This window comes from Perissodus microlepis, chromosome 16 (genome assembly GCF_051167445.1).
Source record: "Perissodus microlepis isolate ML-2025 ecotype Zambia chromosome 16, ASM5116744v1, whole genome shotgun sequence".
Lineage (NCBI taxonomy): Eukaryota > Metazoa > Chordata > Actinopteri > Cichliformes > Cichlidae > Perissodus > Perissodus microlepis.
Window position 1 is genome coordinate 27,707,997 of NC_140476.1, and position 24,622 is coordinate 27,732,618.

The 24,622-nt window shown below is 38.9% G+C and overlaps 2 protein-coding genes across 5 annotated transcripts in view; one reads left to right on the plus strand and one right to left on the minus strand.

Annotated features, from left to right (window-relative positions):
- The window catches only part of enox1 (ecto-NOX disulfide-thiol exchanger 1), a 136,879-nt gene extending 133,241 nt beyond the window's left edge, over positions 1–3,638 (minus strand). For 2 of the 4 annotated variants that reach the window (XM_084908485.1, XM_084908482.1), the window contains exon 1: positions 3,330–3,638. The gene's annotated coding sequence lies outside the window, so the exon portion shown is untranslated. Of the gene's footprint in view, positions 1–3,314 lie in introns of all 4 variants that reach the window. The other 2 variants (XM_084908483.1, XM_084908484.1) reach the window with 2 other exon arrangements.
- A 5,328-nt stretch (positions 3,639–8,966) lies between these two features.
- Positions 8,967–15,731, plus strand: lacc1 (laccase (multicopper oxidoreductase) domain containing 1). The gene is made up of 5 exons (XM_084908814.1): positions 8,967–9,670; positions 10,833–11,011; positions 11,807–11,972; positions 12,366–12,591; positions 13,897–15,731. The coding sequence occupies exons 1-5, from the start codon at positions 9,178–9,180 to the stop codon at positions 14,075–14,077; spliced, it is 1,245 nt and encodes a 414-aa protein (XP_084764940.1). The 5' UTR covers positions 8,967–9,177; the 3' UTR covers positions 14,078–15,731.
- The last annotated feature ends 8,891 nt before the right edge of the window (positions 15,732–24,622 follow it).

The following is a 24,622-nucleotide window of genomic DNA, read 5'->3' on the forward strand; positions in this document are numbered from 1 at the left end:
CACACACAGCAGGATTGCTTCTCATGACCTAACTGCAGGAAACCAGAGCCCAGCGTTACAAAATTCTGTTATCTGGATTCACTTACGCTAACAGCTGCAATCAGTGTAAGCAGTCATATGAAGCTGGTTATCAGCACACTAAGGTAAACCAGGGTATCCCTGCGCATTCACATTATACGGGTGGAAGCATCTGAACAGTCCCATTTGTGTGTAAGTGTACTGGAAGCAGAATGGTTGACTTTACAAAGAAAGATTAAAAAAAAGTATAATATTAGAAAAATCTGAAGAGGTTAAACACATAATACAGACTAAAAGCAACACAACCTCTGCAGACAAAGCAGCAGTATGAGAGGAAAACATTGTACTGAACGCACTGAATGAACTTTGAATGGTTGAATGAATGGCAGCCTAAGGCCCTTTGGTCAATAAGACTGGACAAGAGCTACTACATTAATAAGGTTCAGACAGGCAGGAAGGAAAGCTGTCAAAAATGCAGACTGTACGTTAAGAGACACCAACATTACAGCTCTGTCATTGAGAAGCAAGAGAATCTGATCAATTATAATCAAGCATTTCATTCAATTAATGTTTAGAAGACAGTTTGAGTTTTTATTCTTTCAGCTGCAGCCTTGGTGGTGTTTAACGGTTTGAAAGCAAGTACTGAATAAAGGCTTGGACTCTGATTTGATACAAAATCAACAAGTGTAAATAGGCCTGCAGTTTTATTTTACTACCTACCCACAGAGGTCAGAGGGATCTTTGAGCTCATTGGTCATTGGGTTGGCATGTCGTACCTGCTGATTTCAAATCTAGAACATGACCATCTCTGGAGCAGCATGAGGTACCATGGTGATATACCCTGATAAGTGAACCACAGAAAACCCAGGGTTAACCCTGAAGTTACCCGGATAAGACAAAATCCTGCTCTGTAATATAGTCTTTAGGTCAAATCATGAGCAACAACCAATTAATTTTTAACAACACGTGTAACTGCAAAGACCAGCAGACAGAATGCAAGTATTTAACACATCCAGATGACACATTATCTCCACAATGAAGCATAAATTGGCTAAAGAGACAATCACTGGTAGAGACCAAAATCAGAACAAGAAGGGAGAAAATTCATTTATAGGACTAAAACACAAGATCCCATAAGGAATAATCATGCTGGTTTGAAATGAAATTAAGTGTCAATGTTGTAGCATGCTATTGATGATGTGATCAACTGATCAGACACCCAAATCATCCAATTCCCAGTGTTCTCAGCCCTGACCGGTGACCAGCTGGTCAGCCTCATGTAAGCAGTCTCAAGAATGAGGTGATGCATTTCATGCATGCACAATACGTGCACAGTGGCACCGGCAAACAGTCACAGACACTCACAGCTACAAGCTAACATCTTGTTAGCGTGGAAGCTCCTCACTATGAGTGAAAACAAAAAATATACCAAAGTGAATCACTGGGAGACCACCACCTAAACATTCATAACAGCAAACCTTAATCAGACACTTAAAGCACCCTCACACAAGTGAACATGGACATTTTAAAGAAGCTAACAAAGGAAAAGTGGCTAGCAGCCTCGTTATAAGCAAAGGTCTTAGAGAGAAAATTAGTAAAAATCTGTAAAAATCAGAATCTGTAATCAGTGCAGCTAAAAAAATTACTCATAAAAAATGCATGTCAATTTTTTCTAGCAAAGTTCACAGCATATCTCTGGAGACTGAGGTTTCATGATAAGACAAAACCACATCATATTGGTCTAAGAGGTAAAAACTGATTAATCGAGATAATTAATAGCAGATCAATCTCTTAAAGCTGATATTCCCATCCTGCAAATTTTCACAAGTCACAGGTCACCTGCCAAAACTATACCACTTCACCATTAAGGTGGCAAGATTTAAATAAAAGAAATATTCATAACGAATAATAAATTGTGCAACAAACTGAGCTCGAACACTTGGATGATGCTCAGAGAGACTCTCTCTCTGAGGCCTGGTATTGGTTCATCCTGAGTCACCTAACCATCAGATTTAAGGAAGTGTTTGTTATTAACACTCCCTGACGCCATCTCTCCATGGTGCTGAGGACGTCACCCGGGCAATGTGTTACCAAGAACATCTTGTTTATCCTGAGCTTCTCAGCATCAGCACAATGTAAACTAAAGACTGCTTTAGTCTAGTATTTTGTTCAAATTAAACCTATTTACACTTTTTTTTACTGCATTATTATTTAATTTGACATCTTTAATGAGGATTTCCCTTATAGATTTTACACAAACTGGTAGAGTGAGCTATAAAGAAAATCATTTTCCTTTGTTAGCTTTCGTCAACATTTCCCCTTAATTACTCTCTTATTTCTTAAAAACTCCAATAGAGCCAGACTTAGCTATGACATCCCTTTTCTCAATTTCCACTATAATTAATACCAAACGCCACTCAGTTTATTGGAAATACTCTTTTAATTTACAACTAAACATCCAGGAAATATCCAGGAAATGAGCCAGACCCATAAAACCCTCCATTTGGTAATGGCTCCACGGCTATGACAGCATGTGAAAGCAGGTGACTGGTGTGAGCCTGACAATGACAAAGGCAGCTCTGTGTGTGCTGCTGAAGGGTCGTCAAGGTGACTTGATAGCAAGGGCATCCTTTCCTCCACCACAGCTGATCTCCCCTGCACACCCCCAAAACCAAAGACCAGCATCACATAAGCTCACACAGCAGCAGGGCCAGCATTTAAACGCCACCAAACACACACAGAAAAAACCCATCACACACGAAGCCTCTCAGGTGCAAAGAGTAGAGTGAACAGATGTCCATTTGCAATTAATCTCCTTCCCCCCTCCTCTGGATTTTCTAGAAGCAGAAGTACTGACCCTCTATTTGGTCACTTTCAGTCCTCATTTATTCGCCTTTTCATTTCTTTCTTTTTTTACTCTTAGTGACTTCTAGCCTCACTCCGGCTGGATTACACTTTTAATTGGAGAATCTGTTGAACAATAGGCGGATCCAGAGCCCCGTTGTTACAGACACCTCTGCTCTCCCCGCTGGCTGAAAAGCGCCACGGCACCGCATTAAGTTGTCAATAGCGAGTCAAAATGAATAAACAGTCACTAACAGAGCTTCGGTTCTGGTTTCACCCCGCTGTTTCACACTGAGCTCGGAAGGATGAAGTAACGAGAGAGAGAGAGAGAGAAAGGGGGTAGAAAAGGCATCAGCGCCTTCCAGTAAACCGCTCAGCGGGCTGACAGGAGCGTGTCATCTACCGGGGAAATGAAACACACACACCGGTCTAAAACACAGCAGAGAGCGCACCTATCCGTACCTTACCGGGTCACACAGCGGAAGATTCGATAGATGCTCCGCAAATCCGCAAATTGCGTCAGCGCAATAAATCCCGGTGCTTGTGAGTGTGTGTGTGGCGGGGGAGAAGCTGGGAACAATCCTCCGTGTGTCTCTTCTCAGGCGCTCTCAGCCAGCAGTCACCGATACACCGCCGCCGCTGCTGCTGCTGCTGATGCCTCCGGTAGGAAGAAACCTTGGAGCGCGTCACCGACAGATAGAGAGAGGCAGAGAGAGAGAGAGAAAGAGAGAGAGACGTGCACGACGGCAGGGTCTGGTGTCTGTCAGCGGCCGGTGGAGCCTGGGACAGCGGGGGGGTAGAAGTGAGTCGGGGGGTAGTCGTCAAACTAGGTTATGACATAAAATAATAAGAAATAAAGAAAGCGCTTATTGGTTTGATATTTCATCTTCAGCAATTAACCGGGCATTGAGGCAGAAATTTACCAACTGAATTTTTGTTGGCAGCAAAGCCAGAGCTCTTTATCCCAGAGTAAAAAGATAGGCTCCCAGAGCCATACCTGAGTCCTCTCTGGTCATTGTTGTTACTTCACCAGGATCCGGAGCTCTAAAGCAGAAACAGTGAGTTTGGTTTCTACTGCTGGTCAGACTTTAAACCAGGTGTTGTTCCAAAAAGTGATTTCCTATGTGTGTGTGTGTGTGTGTGTTTTTTTTTTTATGTGTAATGTCTTTGCTTATATTGGAGAATAGACTAAAGACGACAGGATTTATGAAGGGTTTGTTTCTGCTGCCCTCTTGGCCAGATCAGTTAAAACAAAAGTGAGCCTTTTTAGCTGGATAAAAAAAAGATAAAAGTCACTTTGTCAAAAGCTCCAGTTTCTGCCTTGTGATAGAAATTCAGTTAAATTCTTAGGTAGTTTAGCGCCAAATCACAACAGCTGTTCCATCGTGCTGGTTTATATTGCACAATAAAACAGAGAAAACCCCAAAAATCCGATGCATAAGCACACAGTGGGATTGAAAAACTCCCTTTTAGCAGTATGACATTTCTGCAGCAGAACCAGGCTCAGGGAGGGGCACCCATCTACTGTGACCGGCTGTGGGTGAGGGGAGTAAGACAACAAAGACACACTGTGGAAGAGAGCCAGAGATTAATGGGTTAACCCTATAATTAATGAGAGATATTTTTGATGTATGTTTCACAGATTATAGGCCAACAGGTCATTTTCAACAGCTTAAATCTGAACATCTGATCAGTTATTTGTTTCTTCAGTGACACGTCACACTGTAACAGGGTGTGCTTTACTACTTCTGCCTCGAAAAACCTCAGTGGAGCCAGCTTTAGGTTTAATACAGAGATCAATATTTTACCACTGAGCAGAATCTCACTCTGCAGTGTTCCTAAACCTGCTAACTCACTTCACTCAGGAGTCAAATTGACGCTTTGCTTTTTTCCTCCACCAGGCACACACTCTTATAAAACAATGAAAACAAGTACAGTAAAATTGGGCTTTTAAATGGGGATCATTTATCCAACAAAACGCTTGAAGTCAATCAAAAATAATAAGGTTTAAACAACTAAAAGGGACTAAAATGTTCGGAACTCTGAATAATTAAGTTAGGAATACATTTCTTTTGATGCACATTTACACAGCTTTTAATGTGTTTACATATTATAAGTATCTACATTCCCAGTGCAGTGAAATGTCCACTTGTAAAACTCTTTTCCTACTTACACAGATCTATGCAGTAATAATGACACTAGTTTGTTGCGGCAGCCTCACTGTACTTCCATGATTATACAAGACTTTTATATTGGATGTGCTTTGTGTTTGTATTAATGAGACAGTCATTGAGAGAGAGAGAAAAAATGGAGGACATCATTAACCTGCAAAAATGTAACCTTTGTTACCCTCCTAATAATGACTCACAGTCCTGTCAGGTTGGACATGGCCCGATGCTGTTTTTTTCTATTCTTTCTTGGCTTGGCGGTGATGTTCTGAAGAATTTTTTATTCATAATTACATTTGTCTGTCATCAGTGATCCCTCAGTAGTCTCAAGGCTTTTGTTGTTGCTGAGCTCATCAGTGCATATTGCACCAGAGTGTTGACTGACCGCAGTAACTAGAGTTTTTCTTTTTTCAAAGCTTAATGATGTCCTCCTTCCTTTGGGCCAGCATCCGTTTTGACTACCACGTTTAAGATTCCCGTAAACTGCAGCCAAATGCAAATGCAGCACTTGGAACACACTCCACACCTTTAATCTTCTTAAATTTGTCATGAAATCTTGAGAAAAAAAGCCACCTTTGTCCATGAACCAAATCGCTCTCCATTGTAATTGCATAGTGCATTATTTTGAGAAATTCACTGAACTTTATTCACAGCTCGATTTAATCATTTCCCACTAACTGTGGTGAGGCACAAAAAACATGCAGAAATACTTGACAGAAAATGTAAGTGCCCAGTCTCAGAAGTAAGGACCCTTTTACTGCTGTTACACTGGCATTTTTAGATTAAATATGGCAACCCATGCAGCAGCCAGCTGCAATAAGTGGTCAAAAAATGAAATTTCTTCAAACGCTATGACTGTTTTAAGAAGCATTAGGAAATGATTACCTAATCTATAACGAATTAAGCCATCGCATACAATCTTTCCACTTAGTGAAAGCAGAAAATACATGCCTGTTCCTGACAAGCAGGATCAATGCAGTACATTATCATTAAATTAAATATAGTTGCAGTCAGATAGACACATTAGGCAGATGAACGAGTCGTATGGCCTTCTTTATTTTTGTAACACTTTATGCCAATGCCAAAAAACCCACACAGATATAGATGGAAATAGGCACCAATCCCAGTGGAGAAATATAAATATATGCTGATAATAAATTCCTCAGCAGCAGTAGGAGCAGGCTGTAACCTTGGCAGGAGAGTTGACAGGGAGCTTCAGTCCCAGTGGGCAGCCAGAGTGGGAAAATAGAAAGCTGCAGCAGAGACATCCACTGGGGACAAGCATCACATTTCATATACACGACGCAAGGAGGCCTGCAAGGCCTGAGATGGGGCTTAAAGCATGTAGCCTGGTAACACACAGTGAGGTAAAACACATCTGTATGTGTGAAGCTTCCTGTTTCTGGTTGGTAAGTTTCTGAGAAGTTTGAAATGTGTTATCAAACATGCAGGCTGACGATGAGGAAGCAGATGGTATCTGAGCTGGATATCTGGCGTCCCCTGGTGGTGGCTCAGGGCACATGCAATCGATCAATTTAAAGCTAAAACAAAGCAATAATGGTATAATGGACTAAGGGTGATAGAGCTTTTGCCACTGTGGCCCCTAGACTGTGGAACTCTCTCCCCCAAGCATTAAGAACTGCGGAATCAGTAGCTGTTTTTAAAAAACAACTCAAAACTTACCTTTTTAAAACTGCTTTTGGTTAATTTTTTGCCTGTTTTATTTTCTCTTTTTAAATCTTTTTATGACTTGTAATCTTATGTGCAGCACTTTGTGATTCTGTCTTGAAAGGTGCTATATAAATAAAAATGTATTTATTTATAATGAAAATTGAACAAAATAAAGTCATATACACACACACACACACACACATATATATATACATATATATATAGAGAGCGAGAGAGAGATGCAGGTATATAGTTTCAACACTTTTGCATTTGGCTACTGACAATAAAATAAATAACATATAATATGACAGAATATAGTATATCATAAAAAACTCATATATGAATAAATAATAATGATTAAAAATTTAAATGATTAAAAAGAAAAAAGTGCAGAAATATACAAAGGAAAACAATTGAATGTTTTTTAAATGTTGAAATGAATCCTCTCAGCTATTTGGTATTGGGTACTTCTGGCTGTTTTTTTTTTGTTTTTTTTAATTATTACTTTTGTATCATAAAGCATAAAAGAGTTTACGAGCCACAGAAGCACACTTTACCCCATCACGCAGTAAAACCCTTCCTGCATGCCTTCGAGTTCCTTCACTGACCTCTCCCAGCAGCACCATCAGCACATTTTTTTTCTTTTTGTTTTTCTCTCTCTTTACTTTGTTGTGCTGTTGCACCCGATGTTAATTACGTTGCTGACACTGTGGCTCACAAACAACCCATGGGAAAATCCAACATCCTCCTGCTCATCAGGTGAGTCAGATTTCCACATAGAAAGAGACAGAGCTGACATTCGCAGCCCAGTTGTTCCTCATTCCTCGCGTCTAGCAGCGGTCTGTGCTGTGAAAGCAAAGCAGCTGACAAACTGTCCTGTGTACTGTACAGATTTCAGGGGCAAATCCTGTACACTGTATTCACACTGACGCTTGCTTTTGTTTATATTAGACAGTATATGAGTATAATAAATGGGTTATAATATGTTGTAAAGCTGGTGTAAATAGGGAACAAAGAATGCATTAATGACTTTACTTAGAGCTCGAGACAGCTGTAATGATATAAAATATTTCTGACAAATACTGTGCTTTAATCAGTTCCTTAAAAAGCTGGTTTTAGTTTATTCCAACTTCATTGTAGTAAATAATAAACTAGTCACTACTTGGTTTTTTGATGCTTACAAATGCTAAATAGAGGAAGTTTGAGTTTGACCACATGGACTGTACATACAGGGATCATATGCTCTGGCAATTACCATAATTTCCATCATGACAAAATATGATTAATAATGTGGTGCTACTACTTATGTTACGCCACTCATATCAATTAAGGTTACAAAATACCCTGATTTTAATTCCATTTGAACTTTAACCTTCTTTATCCCATTTATCTGCTTTCTTTTCAGCTTTTTTATTTATTTATTTATTTACATTATGCTAGTATCATTCAAACACTAAAATATAGTTAATCCTGTCACTCTGTAATTTTTTCATAAGCAACAAATTACAATCAAGTTATAATTTACATTTATGCACGGTCAGTGTGCATGGAGGGAGTCAGGAAAGAGATCCAACAGTGAGTGTCTACAGCTATCTGTAAAACATGGTGGAGGCTGTGTAATGGTTTGAGTTTGCATTTCAGCCAGTGGTGTTTGATGTCTTGTTACAATCAAAAATAGAGTTGCATTTTCATCCACCATGTAGTTCCATGTAGGCCTGTACACGTTTCAACAAACTGCTGCACCTATTTCCCATTTTCCTAGCAAAATATAAAGAAATGGGGGGTGACTCTATTACACAGTACTATATACAGTTTGAATGACGGCATTAAAATGACCCATACCAAACTCCAATCAAGTAGCTGAAAGAAAATAGGAACTCCATTTGGTGTATACTCTGATTTATTCACGGCATTAGATTAAACCTATTCATGCATTTATAACCTCAACATGATGACATTATGTAAAACCATTAAAAAGGTTAAAATGTTACTTTAATAATATTAGAACAACCCGTTCTATCTGATCTATATCAGTTTGACAACATGAGAGTGTCTACAGACATGCTGTAGACTGGTTTAGCTGGTTTAGCCTACACTGTGTGCTAATTACTGTGTTAATACTTGCAGTATTTCTCGGGGACACGCTGGTGCAGTTTGTGGCCAGCATTGCTGTGCTCCTAATGTTTTGCAGAAAAGTCTGTATTGTTCACACTTGGACTTCACTCGACCTTTACTGTATGCAGCAGTCAGCAGATGCTGAGGAAAGAAGAATTTCCACCGAGCGTTAGGACTTTCCAGAGTGGGCGGAGCGACTGTGCAGTGCAGGAAGTACTAAGTCAGCTGTAGTTTCTGTAGTTTTTGAGGTATGTTGGTTGTCAAACACGTTCCTTGCGGTCCCGCATAAAGGGCAGGGAGTCTGCCTTTGTCTGCGAGTTTTCTCTGTGTGCTGAGCGGCAGATACTTCAGCTTCTCCGCGATGAGTCGAGCCGTGCTGGTGGATCTGCTTCACCGCTGCTGTGCATCATGCACGGGCGCTTCTCTGCTGGAGGACTCGGTTTCAGACTCGCAGGTCTTCGTGCTGTGCGGGAACACTTACCGGGAGAAAAACGGCTTCGTAGACACGTTCTTGAGCTCCTGCAAAAGTGTGCACATCCTGGACTCGAGCTCCACAGTGGAGAGTTTGTACCGTTTCAAGCAGACTTTGGACCAGCTGGACCTGAGCTCGATCACGGTCCTCACCACCGCACAGGGCAAAGAGGTGCTGGCTCATTACCAGAACCTCCTTTTTACGGCCCTATACGACTTCCAGTACAAGCAGAGACCGGTGGACGAGACTTGTCCTAGTTGCAGAGCCTCCACAGATTCGGTCTCACCTGGCGAAGAAGTGTGCGAAGAAGTGTCGACGTTTATGCAGCAGCTTCCTGCGCTGAAGGGAGAACTCACAGTTCTGAAGTCTGCGCTCATTCCAGGTCGGCTTAAGCAAAACATACTTATGAGTTTTATGGAGTTATTAAATTACTGTATAAGTGAATGGAGTTTGGATTTCTCCTCCTACATCAAGGGTGTCAAACATAAGTCTCGAGGGCCAGAATCGGTCGTACAAAGACTCCAATTTGGGCCATTGAATTATTTTTAAAAATGTGAACAAGTGCATAGATTTTAAACTTTTAGGTGTATTTTTATATATTTTACAGCTTCTCCTGTTGATAAAGATCTCGCCCACTTGTAGTCATACAATAGCAAAGTACGGTAATAAATAAACAATTAAGGTTCCTGTTAACATTAGTGCACGATATGTGAAATGAAAACAGTTTGACTTCCCCGTCCCACACTGACTGTTTGGGAACAGCGTGTTTTCCATTTTCTGTAAATGGGTGTATATTTGAAAGGAAGCTAGAATGAGTTTGTCTATCAAAACTTAATATGTCATACATATACTATATATTGATACTATATATTACACAATAGTAAATTCCAGAGTCTTTAATATATGGAGGAAAAAGAGTGATTCACTGCTACTTGACTGTTTAATTTTATAATAACGTCTAATCATTTGATAACCACTTAAACTATAGTGATATATCTATTAGATAAAGAGGAAACTGAGAATGTACCAATACCCAACACCATATACCGTTGGACTCCTATGTCCATGCAAATATATCCTAGTGTACTGATAACAGGAGACATACAGTGGTGTGAAAAAGTTTTTCACACTGGGCCATGTAGGTTTAATTTTTTCCACCTTAATAATAAACACTTTCATTTAGAAATTGTTTACTTGTGTTATCTTTGTCTAGAATTTAAATTTATTTGATTATCTGAAACATTTAAGTGTGACAAACATACAAAAAATAGTTAATCAGGAAGGGGGAAACACTTTTTCACACAACTGTGCATGAGATCAGCTCATGTTATCATTTAATCCTGACATTTAATGAATTTTCTTATCATTTAGTGCACTGTGTTAAATTTTCTATTAAAGTATAATCTGTTGACAAGATGTTGGTAAATAAATACAAACCGAGCTAGAAGTAGCTTAGCATTCATTTAAATGCTATTAAATGTATTTATTTCAATGTGTTATTTTAGAAAAGCAGTTTACCTTTTTTCTCTCCCTCTTTGTCTCAGATTGTTTTGGTCATGGCTTCAGCACCCGTACAGGTGGTGTGTCCTACATCCCAACCTTATCCTCCTTGAATCTGTTCAGCAGCTGCAGGAGGAGGGACCCAGTGGCTGTGGTAATGGAGAACAGGCGCCGATTAGCCCTCCATGCTGGTTTCCATCCTCAGCCCATGCATTTAGTCAAGGTACTCAACACTATTAGAATTTTCCCCTTGAATGTATTATCTGTATTATCTGTAAATTAAAAAGGGTGTTGGAACATATTTGTAGTAATTAAAGCTGGAGTCTGACCAATTGGCAGCCTGCAATTATCAGCTGATATTAACTGTATGAAAAACGAAAAAGTAAGGAAGAGATGGGAGAAACAACCATGTTCAACCATGTTATGAATGTTGATGTTACATGACTTGTCCACCAGAGGGCATCCTGCAACGTCCACATTCCAAACACAACAAACAACCAGCTGATCCAAGCTGGCAGACAGAGCGCAAATGAGCAATAAATAGCTCCATGTAACAGACATAGAGAAACCTGTTTGGATTCTATGTGTCTGAAAGAAAAAAAAAAATTATATTGGAATATCGGATTTTTAAATCACCAAATATCAGACTTAAAATATCCTCTCAGCCGCACCTTAAAGTACGAGTAGCATGTATAAAAATATATCATCTTGCATATATTAAGGTGCAAGTTTTACATATTTAATTCTGGATGCACATCTGTTTGATATAATCTTTTGTTTTTAATATTCACCAACGTATTTCACATGTTAACAAACTAAAGCAAATGAGCATTCACAGTCAAAGAAAATGAATATGCAACAGTAACAAATAATTAACAGATTAACACTCTTTTTTTTTTTAGTTGTTTTTGTTTTTTTGTTTTCCAACTTCGGGATAGTTTTGTTCTGACCTCAGTGCTGAGGGTCAGTGATGTGAGATCAGTGTTTTGTTAAAGGACTGTCGGCTTGTTTTCTGAAGGTGAACCACGCTAACGATGTCTGGGTCTTGGGGAAAGCTGAGCCCGAGAGTTACGATGCAATGGTGACCAATCAGACTGGGCTCGTCCTTGCAGCTCCAGGGGCCGACTGCATGTCGCTCCTCTTTGCTGATCCCGTCGCAAAAGTTATCGGAGTCGCACATGCAGGTCAGCCCTCACTGCTTCTCAAAGTTTTGACCACTGACTGCTAATTTAGGGAACCATCATATCATTGGGGGCCAATCAAGAAAAAAAATGCACATCAGAACTATTAGTTAGTGTTTTTAATATGTCTAAGTGTGTGAAAGAGAAACTTGAGTAGAGGAACTTAAGAAGACTTTGCAGAAAGCACACACTTCAACATTCTTTGGAATCAAAGTAAATTCTTTCAGTGTTAATTATGCTATAGACTCTTTATATAAATTTTTTTAGCCTTTGGTGCCCCCTAGAGGATTTATTTATTCAAGCTAAAACCAAACAGTTGAAGAGAGCGTGCAAAAGAGGCTGCAGTGGTACAACTTTACAATATGAACTCTGACGATGAAATGGCTACATTTACAGGTTGGAGAGGAACCATAATGGGGGTTGCCATGGCCACTGTGAATGCCATGGTGACAGAATTTGCTTGCCAAGTTAGCAACATTGTGGTGGCTGTGGGACCATCAGTGGGACCCTGCTGCTATACCATGGAAAGAGACCAGGCGTTGGACTTCATGAGCATCCATCCAGACTGTGTCCCTGATCCAGAGTCAGCCAGACCACACGTCGACATCCGTCTCGCCAACAGGTACGGCTCACAAAACGATAACACTCGCACAATAGATTAAATAGAGCTGACAAAAGTACAGAATGTCTGTGAACAAGGAAAAGAAAATAGCTCTATATTCTGTTGCCTACATTGTAGAGGGAGTCTTAGTCTGTAATAAGAGAATGAATAGGGAAGAGGTTAAAGTGGGATTCAGCAGGTGGGGATCCCTAAAACCAATTGCAAGGTCTCAGTGTGGAGAAATGAATCACAACTCAAAATAATTTCTCTTAAGAGCTTCAGTAGATTTTCTTAAATTTCCAGTTTATCACCACTGAGCAATCCTTACCTTTAAATCTAAGCTCTCTCCTTCCTCTCCTGTCCTGTATTTCTTATCTTTCTCCATCTGTGAGTGAAGTTAGCCCTCTTTCTTTTCACTCTCTGTAAAATACAGCAGCCGGACCTTTAACACACACTGTGTGACAAACTGCACACAAACACATTGTGTGTGTTTCGCTGATAGAAACGCTGCATTTGAAATTACCTGCCACTTTAAAAAAAATTACTCGAGTAAAGAACAGATAACTGGAAATTCTACTTAAGTACAGTAATGAAGTATTTCTACTTTATTACTTCCCACCTCTAAGATTAACCAACGAGGGAAAACTGGTCATTGCAGAGCAAGAAACAAATTTAGGATTTATTGTGGATGTTGATCGGCATTCACATAAAATTTATATTTTCTTGCTAAGGTCATAAAAGCATTCTGAAGATGCCTTTTTCATTTGAGTCTGGCTCAAATTTAACCTGAATTTCAGAAAATGTTCACGATGTTTTATATACAAATTCAAAGTGTATTTAAACAGACTAAACAGACTAGTGGATGCACTGACTACCCAGATTCTATTTTTAAGAGATGTTCCAAGATGTACTAGTCTCGTTCTTTGAAGATGTAAAAGGTAACTGTGGCAGCCACTCAGTGATGACTCAGACTTGAACTTAAATACATCTCAGAGGAAATCATAGCTGAGTGAATTCTCCAAGTTCACTTTCATTCTGTCACTAGTGTTAGAGTGTGTTATATTTATTATGGAGTTAATCAATAAGATCAAGTAAGAGCTTCAGTTTAAGATTAAGGGTCTTCTTGCATTTACCCATTCTGGGTTGTCTGGAGAGGAGGTAAGAGGAGAGAAAGGAGGTCCTTGTTTAAATTTTCAGCCATTACTATTTGAGTATGTGTTGGAAATAGTACACTGAAGCTTTAAGGTCTTTAATATTGATTTCATATATGGGATGTGTTTTTCGCTCAGCTGTGAACCAAACCAAATGTCTAATTTCCCATCCCAGAGTTCTCCTCCAGAAAGGTGGCGTCCTGCCCGAGCACATCCATGACAACACGATGACGCACTGGTCCTGCGTGACGCCCTGCACCTCATGTCACCCTGAACACTACTTCTCCCATGTCAGAGATGGGCTTAACTTTGGCACACAGGTGGGCTTCCTGTGGATCAAACAAACGAATGAATGAATGAGTGTTTAGCACACTTACCTCATATTGTTGTTAGCTAAAGCTTCACAAAGTCAATGTGCTTTTTTGGTAAAATTACGTGGTATAAAAAATGTGAAAAGCAGCAGACAGAAAATAGCTAAAAACCAATTGTTTGCTAATTTACTGTTTGATATTTACAGCTTTAAGGATAATTTTGCATGTCCCACAGATTCTAATCTTCAAATAAACTAGAGGATTAAAGTTACAATGTGCAAAATCTCAATACTAGATGTCAGTACATAGCAGACTGCATTCAACTAAGTTCTGTTTTCGTACCCCTCCCAATTCAAATGCACAATCCTAGCTAAGGTGGCTTCCATTCATCTGTAGTGAGTGCAGGCTGTCAGTCCACTGTTCACCTCAGCAGTAGCAATATGTATTGACATCTATGGACTCTAGAGGAAACTGCAAAACTTTGTGGCTGAGTCCAATATGAGTCAGTGAAGCTCATTTCTGTCTGACAACGATACCGCAGTGTTGTTGAGGATATCCTGAACTTTTTGTCAATAAACACTGCCCTTTAGTAACACTTTCTTTGAAGTGGAGCTAACTTTGTTGGATTCAGAGTCTTAGCGATTAAACTCTCATACGATGTGAGAATGTAATCAAATTGTTTATCAGAGGGAAAATTTGATTTTTAGGATACTTGAGTCTAACATTAGCTAATATAGCATTAGCTTATTGCTGTTGTGTTTTAGCCAGCTCATTGTTAGCTGTCTGGAGGCCGTAGAGTCGCATGTCTAATCTGCTAACAATAAGTAATTATAATGATATCAGGAAGAAATGAACATGTTTATGCACATTTTCGTGTGTTAGAGCTCTGACTTCAGCTCAGTAGGTTCAGCTGAGGAGAAAGAGGATGACACTTTATCCAGATATCACCTTCCCTCGCATTTTCGCTTCGTTAATGAAAACAACCACTTCTCAGATGATAAAACATGGGTATGATCATATCTTGAGTCTGTAGGTGCAGACACAAATTAATATTTTACTAAGCTAAATTATTACTATTTTATTTTTAAAAATTTCACGAACTTTCAGGGATTTCTCACTTGAATGAACATGTTTTATAGCTCATAAGATTTTTGGGGGTGAATCTAACTCTGCAGGGAATTATTTCTATGTTGTTGGAAACAGCATAGAAATACTGGACTGATACAGTTTGTCCAAACATGTATATTTGGACAGTTTACCTGTATTGTGGGTCCAATGTACCAAGCAAACTACCCACTAGCCAGTAAGCATTCACCTAGTGGCTCTAATCTGTCTCTCTTAATTCCAACCTGAGCCAACAGAATTATTTAGAGAATGAATTGGTGGGTTTAAATACTTGGATAACACGCGGACCAAATAGACCTTTTTCTTTTTATTCTTGTACTGAAAATCTTGGAGCTCTGGTTTTTAATGGCATTTAACTTTAGTCAGAGACATACAGCATAATATTACTCAATGATATACGATTTAAGACAGAACACACATAATACCTTAAAGGAGTGGGGCTCTGAGCGGTGAGGCCATTCAAGTTCTCTTGGTGAATGACTGTAAAAATCTGTACAGCATATTTTACGTTGATATTTCTCTTCCTGCATTGTAAAGCATGGTAATTTTAGTGTTCAATAAACTTTCAGTCCAATGACCGGCTACGTGGGTTTTATTAATAAACTGAATGACAGATAGCAGTTGGGTTCATCAGAGTTCAAATCTGTCACATTTTACAGAAGAATATCCAGGCGATAGATGGGTCATTTCATATGAAAACCAACCAACTGCACCAGTTTAATGTTTCTGATGGAGAGGAACAGAAACAACCATTAGTTTGATTTGTTCTCTGATTATTCTGTGGGAAAAAAAAATTGGGGGTGCAACTTTTAAAGGATTTCATCACCATGTGAGATCAGCCAGAACAAGTTATACCAAATAAGAGGTTTGTTTTTTTTAAACCTAGTGTTTGATATTCCCACTATAGCCTTAATTCCTTCTCTGTCAAAAATAATTTACCAGTAATCTACAATCCTGTTTAATTCTGTGGCTGTTAGGTGGAGACACTAGTTGATTTTACATATCAGTTTCAATACCAAACTTTTAGGAGCATTAAACTTTCTGTTGTTTGATTTAATATAACGAATAAATGTAATTTTATTAAGCATGACAGACACAGACGTCTTCAGGGATACAGACAATTTTTATTCTGAGACAAAAGTCTTGATTTGTCTTACAAAGCAGCCCTTTTCCTAAAAAATAAAATAAATATAACAAAGATCATTTTAGTAACACAAAGTGTCTCACTGAAAGGATCGGCTGTTTTCTCAACAGCCTCATCACTGCATAAAATTAACTGGAAACAGAAGCATCACATTTCTGCGTGTTTCACCAACACTGACGCGGGATCTGATTTTTTTCTTCCCCCCTCAACTTAGTGCAAGTTCAGACATCACATTGAACAGTAATTTCAAAAAAGCAAAAGCAAATCACAAACTCTTACAGTTCAGTCAGTTTTAGCTGAAATTCACTTTTAACATGATCAAAGTGAACTGAGGTCAGGTCTGCACAGGACTAACACCAACAACACAAACTCTACAGTGCATGACTCGAAACACTTACATGTTATTGGTGGCAAACGTCATTTGTGGGCTTCAGATAATAATAAAACCTCTCCTGGCATCAGCTTTCAAACAGAGACATCCCCGCACATTAAGGCCAGTTCTTTTAGTGCAAACACAGAAATGCAAAGTCAGTCTTAAAATGAATGTAATGAGCTCCATTAGTCGGGGAAATGAGCCAGATTATTAACATCAATCACTAAACCAAGTTGTTTAATGTTAGATTATATTTTCTTTGAGTGCTGAATTATTTTCTTTTTATTACTGTCCGAAAATTATTTTGTACCCATGCTACTAACTTAAATTAATGTGCAAGTCACACAGTTTCTTTGCAATTTTAATTTGCATCTCATTTCAAAACATTTTCAGGGCTTTTATGGTCACTTTTCCACTATTGGAGACATTTAGCATGCTCATGTGCTTATTTTGCATCTCTGTGTGGTGATTTTATATGTTTTTGTTTTCTATGGAAGGTCATTTTTGTGTCTTTATTGTTCTTCTCTCCTCACTGAACTGGTAGAATTGTGTCTCAACGTACTTTTTAAGGTAATCAAAAATTTGTTAATAATAAGCTTGTTAATAATTTTGTGTCATTTTGAGTTTGTTTTGTGTCTTTGTTTGTTTTTGCAATAATAAGAGCAAAACATTGCAGATTCATTGGGAAAAAAAAGGAGCGAATCATTATTTCAGACATTCATTCTCCACACCACTCTCCACCACAAAAAACAAACAAACAGAAATTTGCACTTTTATCCTAAAGCATTGCCATTGTGGCTTCAGAGGCTGTTCTCAATTGGCTCATGCAAAAGAGTTTAACCCTTTAAGACCTACCATAGAACCAAGTCCGCCAGAGCTTATATTATATTTTTACATGGTGTGGTGCCATTTTTGGGAGCATTTCAAGTTGCTATACATCAATACAACAATTATAGCCCAGATTTTAATAATATGTATTCATTAAGTGCTTAGTAATTACATAAATTGCAAAAATGTGCAATAAACTACAAAAAAATTGAAAATCGGTTTTGCTTTTTTAACATATATTTCTAGTTAGAGAAATTTACAAAAAAGTTGCACAAAATAGTTTCCTACCACAGGAAATTTATTTTGAGTGTCTTCATAGTTTTATTTTTGAAATACACCAATTTTTATATACTGCAGGAAAAACGAAAATAAATATCATACTGCAAATTTGCAAAAAAGCAGCATATGCATCAAAATAAACTATTTCCAGCAGTGCAATATGAGTCCTAAGCATCCCAGAAAAGACACAGAAAGTCATAAAGTCAAAGATAACTTTTAAAAACACCAGTATAGGCCCTGAGGCCCTGATGGTAAAAAAAAAAACTACATTTCCGCGAAAATGACGTCACTTCCGGTTTCGGGCAGGTAATGGCGGACATGCAAAAGTTCGCGCTGACGTCTATTCCAACGTAGGAAGTGTTACGAACAGCTGATCGGATCGGCAAAGCGTGTTTCTGGAATATTATGTTTTTGTTGCTGCAAGCGCTTTTTATGCAGTTTTTGCAAAGCTATATGTGGAAGGAAACCGTGACCTAGGACAAGCTGATGGCATAAGATGTAAGTACAACTCCTCCTGTTTCATATGCAAAAAAAATTATTGCGCTAGCTTACGTGGTTGCAGAGCTACCGGGATTTAAAAATAGTTACGCAAAACAGAGCGTGCCCGCTCCGACCAGCTTTAAAGGGTTAATGAACCACAAATGTAGGAGCCCTTCTCACTCTGGGCCATAAACTGAAAACAATCGCTAATCCAACAAATGTATGAACTGCTGAGAGAAAGAGTGCCCGTCATTACAGAAACAAAGAGTCAAACATTATAATCTGTATTTAAACAGTGAAAGTGTTTCCATAGCAGGTTTATGATATTAAGCACCACTGGATTCCTGCCAGTTCCATCTTAGTTTAGCTCATTGCATCACCACCTAAGCCGGGAACTGTAAACAGGCTTGTAATTTTTGGCCAATAATTAACAGAAATAAGCAATCACGTAATTTTAAGACCAATGGAACGAGGACAAATCCAGTCTTGGTTTTGAACTCAGGAGGAAATTTGAGAGCTTTGTGCTTTTGGAATGTCAGTGGACTCATTTGCGGAAACGTTGCTGGGTTTTGGCCCTGCTGAGGACACACAATGAAATGAAACCTGTGGGAAACATTTTTTAGATATTACTCCTCAGTAAATACCTTCCACCATTTAATCTCCAACCTCTCTATTAGCTCTAAGTGGCTGCAGCAGCAGCAGGCTTGACAATCTGACTTGTTAAGATGTTAATCTGAGTTGACTGACTATCAAACAAAAAAACCCCACATAATTCAATTGACTTTTACAACAAATAAATTCCTATATATATATGAGGTTGGAAAATAATTCTAGTAAAGTGAATGTACAGCATCGTCATCAGCAAAACTTCTACTTGCAAAAAGCAAAGGCCTTGACTGCTCACGTGTGCCCCCCCATCACAGCAACTTCTGCAATTTCATACTATGGACTTGTCATTGACCCCAGCTCCTTTTCCCAGACTGTGAAGAACATTTTCCACGTGTCTTTTCTGATCAGAGTAAGGCATTTACTGAAGATTTAAAGTGAACTCTAGTGCCTCCTGGTGACTGTAAGCAGGCGTGACAGTTTCATTCGTTTTTCGCAGAAATGGCTTTAGTATAAAAGAGGTTAATAGTTGGTCCAGAAGTTAAAATGTCTTGCTTGTACATTTCTGTGGACCACATAGTGAAGGTATGTTTTATCTGGTGTATGAGGCATGTTTATCTTAGCACAAAGAACAATATTTTGTTGCACTGCTATTATCGTAAGGTTTGGGTGTGATCATATAGGCTGTGACGCCACGCCAAAGGATTTCAGTGAGCCATTTGCAGAAGTCTGGTTTTTCTACTATCTGTACAAGGTATTTTTTTATAATTGTGTGTCTGTCCAACTAATCAGAGAGCTCCTTACATCCCACAGTGTGGCTAATTTGCATTGCAGCAGGATTATTAAAATGAAGTTGCTAATCCAATAGTTAATCCGTGAGCTAATCTGTGAGAAAACAGGAAAGAGAACTGGATTTTAAAATGATACGCATATTAAATTGTATTTTTAAAAAACATTTTGAAAATCTCTTTTTTAATGTGGAATTCAAAAATGAATTTACAAATGCAGAATTTATTCTACAATTCATTATTTAAGCACAGAACACTTTATTTCGATGCGCATGGCTCTTGTGGTCCTCCATACCAAGGAACTTGAAAAACTCCACAGTAGATACCGGGCTGTCTGATGTGGTGAGGGGGAGCAGTGTTGATGGATGTCTCCTGAGGTCCACTGTCATCTCTAAGTCTTAAGCCTGTTCAGCTCCAGGTTGTGCTGACTGCACCAGACTACCAGCCACTCAACTTCCTGCCGGTATGCAGACTCATCACCATCCTGAATGAGGCCAATGACGGTGGTGTCATCTGCAAACTCTTTAGCCTGCAGCCCTTCCAGTAATGCTGGTCTTTTAGTAATTACCAGTGTATGCTCATTATCAGCAGGCTCACTGTCAAAAGGCTCATTGTCAACCATGAGGTGTATGGTATTGTGTTGTTTGGCAGCTTAAATATGTGTTTTGCGACAGTAGCACTGGGCATTAACTGTTTTTTGTGCTTTGCAAAGTAAAAAGGAAACTGACTGTTACTCCACAGAGCACACCAGAAAGTCCTCAAATAATGGACAACAGTTCTTCCCCAGAGCCCCTTCCACAGCTGTCAAGTACCTCTACCCTCCAGAAAAAATATCTAGGGTGAAGCAAGAAGGCAAGGACAAAGAGGATTTGAGGGCAGCCTCTGATACCAAGGCTGATCTGAGCATGGACAAAAATGTAGAAAATAATAATCTGTTGGGGGCTTCCCATTATGCATGATGCGTGAGGAATGTTTCCTCTTCATTATTGTAGGGTCTTTCCCTTACTGTAGAAAGTGCCTTGTGGTGACTGTTGTTGTATTTATATAGGTAACATTTAATTATCTGAAGAGTGCTTCTAAGAAAGTGACTTCAAGATATATTACGTTCAGTTTCAGAACTTTAAAGTCACTTCAACTTTATCTTAACTCAGCTCTTCACATCTCAATGCAAAATGCCCACTGGTGACCATTTACAACTTGAAAAATTATCAGTGTGTTTAAGCTGAATTTGACAGTAACATAAATTAGCCTAAATTAAACCTAATTTAGGTTAATTTAATTTAACCTAAATTAAATATAGATGAGCAGTAACGTGTTAAAAGTAACATGTTACTGTAATCCGATTGCTTTTTTCAAGTAACAAGTAAATTACGATTGCAAAAAAGAAATTAGATTACTGTTACTTTCCCATAAGCACGCTGAGTTACTGCATTACTAAACTGTGATTTTGTTTGTGAGACTGTCTCATGACAATGACGTACGAGTGTGCAACATCCCTGACAGCACCAAATGTGTTTAGATCAACAATCGATAATATGGAGTGCGGAGAGAGTACGACCATGCAGCGTTTAAAGAATGGAAGTACGGGCATTACTTTGAGTTTGATTCTATAAAAAGTGACAATAAAATATCACGCTGCCACGGGAATGTGAAATTCTCAGAGAAACCCCTGGATCTCCCCAATAACATGACCACTGCAGCAAACCTCCACCGGCCCCATTCCTGCTAAACAGATGAAAACTTAAGAATGACAGGACTTGGTGCAGCTGAATCTTCGATTTTATTTATTTATTGCTGTTTTCCTTGAAAGACTGAGGGTAAACACAAAAATTATTTTATTTTGCTGTAATATGCAGAAAATAGGTTTAAATATTAAACAAATTTATTCAGGTCAGAGCATATAATTAAATTTTTTGCTTGATGCAATGTGCATGAAGTTAAAAGATTAAAACTAATAAAACATGTTTTAAAAATAGACTTATTCATTTGATTACATTTTATATGACATCATTTTATATTGCTTTATAACATATTCAAGTTGTATATCATGTTTTTTAAAAAATAGCTAAGTAATAAAGTAACTAATTACTTTTGAAAATAAGTAATCAATAAAATAGAGTAACTGGATAACTTTCTTGAAGATGTAATCACTAATTAGTAACTAATTATTATTTTCAAGTAATTTTACCAACACAGAATAACACATTTCATTATTTACAGACATATTGTGGATAACACTTTATAGGGAGAGATCAGCTCAGAGTATCGCCATACAGGCTTGTCCTTTGAATGGGCTCCATGAAAACACATGAAACTCCAACACGAACACGCTTTCGGCTCATAAAACACGCCCACACTTCCTTAACCAGCGAGGCGTCAGACGTAACCAGTGACGTCACGTGCGCGTGGAGAAGGTAGCTGGATTTCTTAAAACGCGACGCGCGCTCGGCACAGGACGTCCCGCCACTGCAGATCGACCAATAGAAGCCGGAGTTACTATCCCGACTAATTTAAAGTTGCAGGAAGACTACTAATGTTTACACTCGATACGCATTACACGCCAGTCCTGCGTTGTGTGCGCTGTTGTCGTGCCCCACGTTTTACTTGCAGAAATGGCCTCCGAAAACAAATCGTGCAAGACAGAGGACGTGCTGGAGATCGTTTCGAAAGATAGTGAGGTAGAGTTGTGTGTTGAAGATTCTTCGTCAGATGACGAAGATCTCATCCAGGTAAACAAAGAAAATAGCAGCGATTCGGGCTACGAAATACTGCTGCCCCAAAGGTATGCAATCTCAGGTTTATTGGTGAATACTTTTTATCTTTTTGTCTTGGTGCATGGTCAGTCATCCAGTTTGGAAATCCCAGAAAGTGGATTCTGTTCATTTGGACATCGCGTTTTCAGTGGGAGAAAAGTTTCATTACTCATCCCAGTGACTTGAATTGAATTTCCCCAGCCTTATCAACAGTACATTTGATAGTGGCTGAAACTAGCACCACTGACTTACAATGCGCTGTGAGGTCAGTTTCTTGATCATTAATATGCAAATTGTCAGGACCATTAATCAGTGATCATGAGTATCCAGAGGTGGGTCGAGTATCCAAAAATTGTACTCAAGTAAGAGTAGCATTACTTTAAAATATTGTTACTCAAGTAAAAGTGAAAAGTAGTCGTCAAAAAAGTTACTCAAGTAAGAGTTAAAAAGTACTTGGTGAAAAGACTACTCAAGTAGCGAGTAACTGTTTGAAATGTCTGATTTATTTTTTAAATAAATGTTATCAGACAAACAAAAATAAATAAATATGCAAATTTTACCATTTTCAAAAGGAATATATGTAAAAAGATCAACAAAATAAGGCACAACAATTCTAATTTCCAGGTTTCAGTTTTTCACAACATAAAGCTTTTTTCACCAATACCTACAGTAAATAATATAAATATATAAACAGTGCAAACAATTTCCAGTGGCAAGATATGCTGTAAACTTTATATTCATTTTTGCTCCAAATGGCACAGCAGCCTCAGAGAAAACATTAGAACGAGGCATCTTCAACATATGTTCGTACAAGGGAGCTCAGTTTACCATAAGTTGTATGGGTGTGCATTTATTTCTGCATATTTAGCAAAAATGTGCCATTTCTTCACTCGGTGAGGTGATGGTTAAGCTTCAGCAGCAGTTTGCTCTCAAGGTTCTCTCTGTGAAGCTCTAACTGTTTAGCAGTGAACAGGAGTCCTGCATGACTAAGAAGGCCTTCACAAGCTCCAGATGCAGGAAGAGCTGTATTGATTTTGACAGCTTCTTGATGTGAGGAAAGCCATGCAATAGATTCACACCTCCAGTGAATGGACATGAAAGGTACCTCTCCAGCTCCCCTGCTTCTGGCTTTCCTGACCCCATGGATCCATCATCTTTGTCGAATAGGCCGCTGTTTGTGCTGGCATCATCCAGCTCCGTGTCTAGGTGATGTCTGATGAAGTTGAGACCTGTGGAAAGATGTAAGGTTTTCAAAAGAATTAGGTCTGGTCATTATAGTGCTGTATACACTGCCAAGCTGCAGAAGTTTGTTTGGAGCTAGCCTCCAAAAGCTGGCCATACACTGTGCGATTTTTGGCCCATTTTGAGCCGATTTTTCAGTTGCGCAACCGTTTTGGGGATCGGCCCGTGTTTTGCCTTAATCGTGTGTGCATCGTGTCGTATACATGGGGTAACGAATAGCAGTTAACACCTCACGACCAGCTCCCTATCATCAATCGTATGGTCGCATGATAATCAAACCTGTTTGAAATCCTGTCGCCCCTCAACGCAGCCTCTCACACTGCGCACGCACAAACACAGAAATGAAAGAGAAAAGGTGGAGCAGCACGGCTCAGAGTATCATTCACAGAGAACTGGGGAAAGGCTGCAAACACGGGAAGTGAAAGAGGCTAATTGCACCCACGTTATAATCAATCTAGTCACTTTTGGTCAATTAAACTATTGTATAGAACTATGATGTCATATTTCTTACAATTTCTGCTCCCCTCTTGGCAAGATCTGTCTCGGCAACATATTTTCTATGTTGGTGACAACCAAATAATTAAAAGGTATATAAAAGTCACCTGAACAAATATTGTTTGCACCTTCTAGTTTGTGATACGAATCTTCTTTCTCATCCAAATGACTTGATAGCATTCATGAGAGATATGTTTGACCTGCTGCTGGCCGATAATAGGTCAACAATTCATTTATAATAGTTAAAATTCCCGCAATCATTTTTTGGCAAATACCGGAAATCCATTTTTGGCACAACACCGTTATTGGCGCAAGAAGCCGCCATTATCCACTGATCAATGGTCGAGACAATTTGCATGTTAGTGATCATGAAACTGACTTCACGGCCCGTTGTTGGGCAGTGGTGCGAGTGCTGGTCATTATCTATGTTGTATTGTTGATAAGGTGGAGAAATTCAGCTGAGACTGAAGAAGTCTT

Excerpts from the sequence above, each read along its gene's own strand:
- lacc1 (XM_084908814.1), top strand. The coding sequence starts at position 9,178 with ATGAGTCGAGCCGTGCTGGTGGATCTGCTTCACCGCTGCTGTGCATCA. Across the intron at positions 9,671-10,832 it reads GAAGTCTGCGCTCATTCCAG|ATTGTTTTGGTCATGGCTTC; the intron begins GTCGGCTTAAGC and ends TCTTTGTCTCAG. Across the intron at positions 11,012-11,806 it reads AGCCCATGCATTTAGTCAAG|GTGAACCACGCTAACGATGT; the intron begins GTACTCAACACT and ends TGTTTTCTGAAG.